Source organism: Cryptomeria japonica, chromosome 2, assembly GCF_030272615.1.
Source record: "Cryptomeria japonica chromosome 2, Sugi_1.0, whole genome shotgun sequence".
NCBI lineage: Eukaryota > Viridiplantae > Streptophyta > Pinopsida > Cupressales > Cupressaceae > Cryptomeria > Cryptomeria japonica.
The window spans coordinates 591517025-591523024 of NC_081406.1; the positions used below are offsets into that span (position 1 = coordinate 591517025).

General features: G+C 33.6%; 1 protein-coding gene across 4 annotated transcripts in view; it reads left to right on the forward strand.

Annotated features, from left to right (window-relative positions):
* LOC131051450 (truncated transcription factor CAULIFLOWER A-like) overlaps nucleotides 1-2925 on the forward strand; it is a 100136-nt gene extending 97211 nt beyond the window's left edge. Inside the window, exons 3-8 of one of the 4 annotated variants that reach the window (XM_057985993.2) lie at nucleotides 1215-1282; nucleotides 1389-1488; nucleotides 2110-2139; nucleotides 2290-2331; nucleotides 2403-2559; nucleotides 2695-2925. In XM_057985993.2, the coding sequence (XP_057841976.2) occupies nucleotides 1215-1282; nucleotides 1389-1488; nucleotides 2110-2139; nucleotides 2290-2331; nucleotides 2403-2525 (363 nt within the window). In that variant the 3' untranslated portion in view covers nucleotides 2526-2559; nucleotides 2695-2925. The remainder of the gene's footprint in view (nucleotides 1-1214; nucleotides 1283-1388; nucleotides 1489-2109; nucleotides 2140-2289; nucleotides 2332-2402; nucleotides 2560-2694) is intronic. The other 3 variants (XM_057985977.2, XM_057985985.2, XM_057986006.2) reach the window with 3 other exon arrangements.
* The last annotated feature ends 3075 nt before the right edge of the window (nucleotides 2926-6000 follow it).

The window sequence follows — 6000 nt, forward strand, 5'->3', positions numbered from 1 at the left end:
GAAGCGATATCAGAGGCTGAGAGGAGCTTTGTAGCGAGAGGAAATTTGATGAAACTAGGGATTTGGGGGAGACTCATGTCAGGCCTATGATTGAAACGCAGAAGTTGTCCAACTGAAATGAAGTGAAAAAAGGAGTTGGGAGAGAGGCTTTCATATTGCTTTATATGTCTTTATAATACCAAAGTTGGAATTAAAAGAGAGATAACAACTAGGAATGGAATGGATTTGTTTATCAAAGAATGAATGGGACTGAATGGAATGGTTTTGTTTGTCAAAGAATGATTGGGACTGTTTGGTGCTCCCTAGGGTGGTTTCAGACTACCTTGATTTGTCTCGTCTCTTTCGGTCCTTGGATTGTATGCCTGCATCTGATGTATTTAGCATCTTTTGACGTGGTGCTCATTATTTGTTCTTGCTCTGCAGCCTAGTGTTGTTTGTTTCTTTGTATTGGTCAGGTTATATCACATTATCATTCTTATTATATAAAAACAAGATTCAAATAAGATTAAAACTATAAAATGACAGCGAAAAAAATATAATATAAAATGTTTTGAATTAGGATTGGTTGATCCAAGTCAGTTCAGTTATGCCACTGCGAAAATAAATCCTTGAAGTTACTCTTGAACTAAAGGAAACTAATAAACACGTCCTTAATAAGCTATATATATAACTTTTTGCTTAATTACATTAAAATCTGTCTCATTTCATATTTTTTAAGTTTTTACAATGAAATTTTGTTGAAACTACCCTGAAAATTAGCTTGGTCTTCTCACCCTAGCCCAACAACTTCAATGAGACCATTGTTCAAAGTTTAAACATCTTAGATTCACATATTAAATTACTCAAACGTTTAATAACTATTTTAACTGTCTTCATTTTATTTTCTTTTAAGAGTTAGCGGTGATTTTCTTCTATAATTTCTTCTAATCTTGGACCACCCTTCGTTGGAAATGTCTGTTTGACATTTACATGCACTGCTGACGTTGCTACATTGGAGAAGATGGTTGAAAACTAGGACCTCTCTACCAGGCTAACAATTATAACTCTAATAAGTTTGGTTTATATCTTAACTTTATACGTTTCAAAGCAAATCGGTCCAACAAATAATTATTTTGGATGTGTCTATTAAGCCAAGGATAGGCAAACACCCTTGGCCAGCTTACTCTTGTAGTATGATGGAGACGATCGTACTTAATTCTGGTGTCATTGTGTAGTCATCATCTCAGTCAGAAAAGGTAGCAGGATTGATGCAAAAGATACAGGTCACGGAGAAAATGGTTAGGTAAGCTTACAACGGCTGCATGCCTAGTATTGTCTCTTAGCGTCTTAGTATCTTATATGATCTAATTTTCACGAAGAACACATTTTCGTTCTACTTTTCTTGTCAGGAATTTAAAGGGGGAGGAACTTTCTTCTTTGGGTCCTGATGACTTGGAGCAAGTGGAGCGCCAGATTCAAGTAGGAATGAATAGAGTAAGGGAGAGAAAGGTAACTATTTTTCATGTTGTTGCATATTGATTTTCTTTTGAGACAAGTATATTTTTGGATCATTTTATCTAAAATCTATAGAAGCGAATCTTAACAAATTAATAGTATTAATGTAAAAGGAGTTGTATGTGGTAGTTGTTGGAATGTGAAGTCAATATGGATCTCATCTAGTAACTTCTGTATATGTCATATATGTAGATGTGCGATTCATGCTTACTATATTTAGTAAGTTGTTTTCAATTAGGACTCTGCAATCGGTTGTTATATGTTGTTCGAAGTCATATTTTAAAGTACAGTTTTGAATTGTTGTAACTTTGTAAATTCCTGAGAATTAATATGAAATATATTTTGACCTTGGTTTTTTTCTTGATATAATTTTACCAAATTTTTCCACATAAATCTGAATATTATGTATTATTGTTCTTCTCTGCAATTTTTTGCACTTGTAATTTTTCTTACAATGATAAACACAAATAATAAAAAATAGAAAAATATTAAATAACTTTGATTCCACCTACAAACATAAATGATAGAAGGAATTGAATTAACACATGATGTCAATTGTGGCATCTGGAATTTCCCTTCTTCAGCTTAATTGATAACTGTTAGACTGTGTGACAGAACCGACTTGTGGAGGAGCTCCAAAGGAGGGTAAGAGCAATATATAATCGATCTATAATTTGAGATTATATGTATAAATATTGAACATTCATATCTAGTTTTTTCTTTGTTAATTCATTGGTTAAAGTAATTCTTATATGTGAATCGACTCTCAAATGGCTTACTGTTGTAATAATTCAGGCCAATGACTTGCAAAAAGATAATGATGAACTACACAAAATGGTACGTTCAGATATTAATGTCGTCTAGTACTGTATTTATCATTCTACAGAATGTAATTATCTACCATATAGATGCAGCTCTCCGAAGAGAGGAGATATGGAGAGAGAATTTCCAACGATAATGTTGGAATGCTATCAACTGGAATGGCTACCAACCCTTGGCAGCAAAGCTTTCAACAACCATGGCAGATGTAGATTCTATTCTTCAATTATTTGGAGTTTAACAAATGTAGTGCTGACTGTTTGCTTTGGAACCTATTTACTTTGAATCCCTTTTCTTGGTATTTTGGCTATTGAAAGCACATATAGATTTACTATTTACTTGAAATGAAACTTATCATCGAATTGTATGAATTGTTTGCAGAAATCATTCATCGGTACGTCTACCTGAGCAGGAGCATCGTCTCACCGTACTGCAAGGATGGCAGTGATCCAAACTATTTATATACAAAACAATTGGTCATATTTTATTGCAACTATTTGATGTAATAAAGGAACTAATTTTAAATGCTTCTATATATAGATAATCCTATCGTGCCAAATATTTTTTGATTTCTATATATAAGTTCTATAAGATGAGATTATTTTTTCCTAATTTTTTATTTATTTTCGTATATGTTCATTTGATAAAAATATAATATTTTTAAATGAAAATGTATTTTTTTTTTTTCAATAAAAGTGGATTATTCCACTAAACCTTTTTTATTAATATTTTTTATTTTTTACATAAGATTCAAAGAGCATACCAGAGGAAAGAACCCTGGGAAGAAAACCTCTAGTCACAGCTCATCAAATAAATTTATAGTATCTAACAAATCAGTTTATACACCCTGTCCAAAACCACATACAAAATGCGGTCACAACACATATAATATTAGTTTCCACAGTTGCTATCAATGGAAGAAGACATAATTTTCCAAAGCTCTGTGGCAAATCCCATGAGCCAAAAACCTTCCAGCCAAAAAATAAAGTATCAAAAAACCTTTAGAAAAACACTATTGTATCAAAAACCATGAGCTTGAACTCTCCTCTAGGCAACGAACATGAATACTTGAAATGAAATGGGAAAGCGAGAATAATTATCATCATAAAATTTTACATCAACATTATTCAAGAAAATCACATAACTATTGTTGCAAACTTTCCCATACCTTAGAAGGAATTTCCTCAAAACCCACCTCTTGTCGATTAGCATTGCTATCAATGGCTAAATTTGCCAAATAATCTGCAATCTTATTAACTTCTTTGTAACAATGGGATAACAAGAAAGAGTCAAACAATTCTAATTTTTGTAAAATGAGCTCAAGTATATACTGCAAATTCCAACAGTTCGATTTCTTTTTCATAACATATTGAATAATCACCATAGGATCACCTTCAATTATTAAGTCCTTAATTCCACAAGAGATTGCCATATCCAATCCAAAAGACAAAGCATGAAAATCAGCATAATTGTTAGTTTTAAAACCAATAGCATGACACTTAGCTCGAATAAAATTTGCATTGTGATCATAAATTACCATGCCTACCTCAACCAACCCGGGGTTATCATGAGAGGCTTCATCAAAATTCAGTTTAAAGTGCCCTTGCGGAGGAGGTTTCCATCTAGCAGAGCATCTCTTACCTATTGCATCATTCTTTTTTAAAATTGAACCATGAGAGGGTAAAACCGACAACATCTTCCAAACACTAGTAACTCTACTATCCTAGTGCGAAAAAGAAGTAAGATTTTTCAAATTCTTATAAATAAACAACAAAGCAACCTCAAAGATTGAAGACTCAATTTTTAATAGAACCTCAGACACAGGAGAACTTGTTTTTTTAAATATCCTGTAGTTTCACTCTAGCCAAACATTTCAAATCACAATAGATGGAGATATGATCTAAAGACATGCATAAAAAGATGAGGCAAACATAAAGGGTCAAGGTCAAAAATAGGAAATGAGATCCTTACCAATAACAAAGGATATATTTAACTTCTCAAACAACCACTGCCAACATTCATAAGCACAATCACAATGTAGGAATAGGTGTGAAGAAGATTCCAAATTTTTGTTACAAAGGACACCAGGGAAGACAACAGTAATACCAAGTTTGTCCAATCTCATACCTGTAAGGACTCTATCCTGAACTGCCAACCAAGCAAAGGCTCCAGCTTTAAGAAGACAAGCCGAATGCCAAAACAACTTATAAGGCCAGGATGATAAATCTTTAGCAACCATAAAGAGAGTTGTAACCATCTTTAACAATGTACTTAATAGAAATATTCTCTGTCCAAATAAGTTCATCCTCAGAATCAGAAAGAAATACACAATTCTATCCCCAAAAATCTTCTCAAAATCTAATTTCATACTTTGATCAACATCTAAGAATTCAATTGACTTCCATCTAGCTAGCTTAAGGGGTCCACTAGTCACAATTTCAAACTAATCTACTACAAAAACACCCCAAAGGGAGGAAATAATAGTGATCCAAAGAGACCAATCCCTAATATTCACTAGAGGTGTGTGTCCATTCCATACTTCATCCCAAAATCCGACCTTTCTACCATTATGAACAATCCATTTATGAAGGAAATTCCAAATAGCAGAACCCGAAGGCAAATTTGAGACTTTAAAAATGTACTCTCTCGGTCCATTATTTAAATATTTGGCAAACATAATCTATGCCCATAAGGAGTTAGGCTTGTCATATAATTTCCAAACCAACTTAGCACCTAAGGCTAAATTCTGATTCTCCAGACTCTGAATTCTTGTTCCCCCTAGTTTCTTAGGCAAACATACCTTATCCCATGCAACTAAAGGGAGTTTTTTCTTGCCATCTTTATTATTGTTCCAAAGAAAATCTCTAAGAGTATCCTGTAAACTAACAATAGTTGCTTTTGGAGACTTCAAAACAGACATGAGATATATGGGAACAACATTCAAAATAGACTTGATGAGAAGAATTTTACCCACCAAAGTTAACCATCTATCATTCCATGAGAGAATTCTTTTAGAAATGACCGAAATAATCTTATCCCCAAAACCAATCTTATCCTGTTGAACAAAGAAAGGAATCCCAAGGTAAGTACATGGAAGATTTCCAGTCTCAAATCCCCAAAAGGATTGCAACCTATGTTGAACCAGTTGTGATGTATTAAGGAAGAAAATCTTTGATTTATCACCATTCACTTTCTGACAAGAAAACGATGCATAATTCTATATTATTCTTTTAATCACTTTTACCTCAACTAACAAAGCATGTCCAAATAACATAGTATCATCTGCAAAGAGACAATGAGAAATACTTTGGGGAATATTCTGAATCCTTATACCTTTCCAAAACCCTCCCACTTTAGTAGCCCTAATAGCTCAACTAAAGGTTTTAGCTAGGAGAATAAACAAAAAGGGAGAAAGGGGATCTCACTGTCTCAAACCCCTGGAGGAAGTGAAAAAACCACAAGGAGAACCATTAATTAAAACCGAGAATCTTGTAGAAGAAATACATGCACGAATCCATTTGACCCAGGCCTTGAAAAAACCTAACTTCTCAAGAACAACACATAAAGCCCCCAACTCTACTCTATCATAAGCCTTCATCATGTCTAGTTTAAGTATCATGGCCGAGGTTCTTTGGGTGGAAATAGAATGCAACACCTCATGTGCTACAATTGCACCTTCCGTTGTCT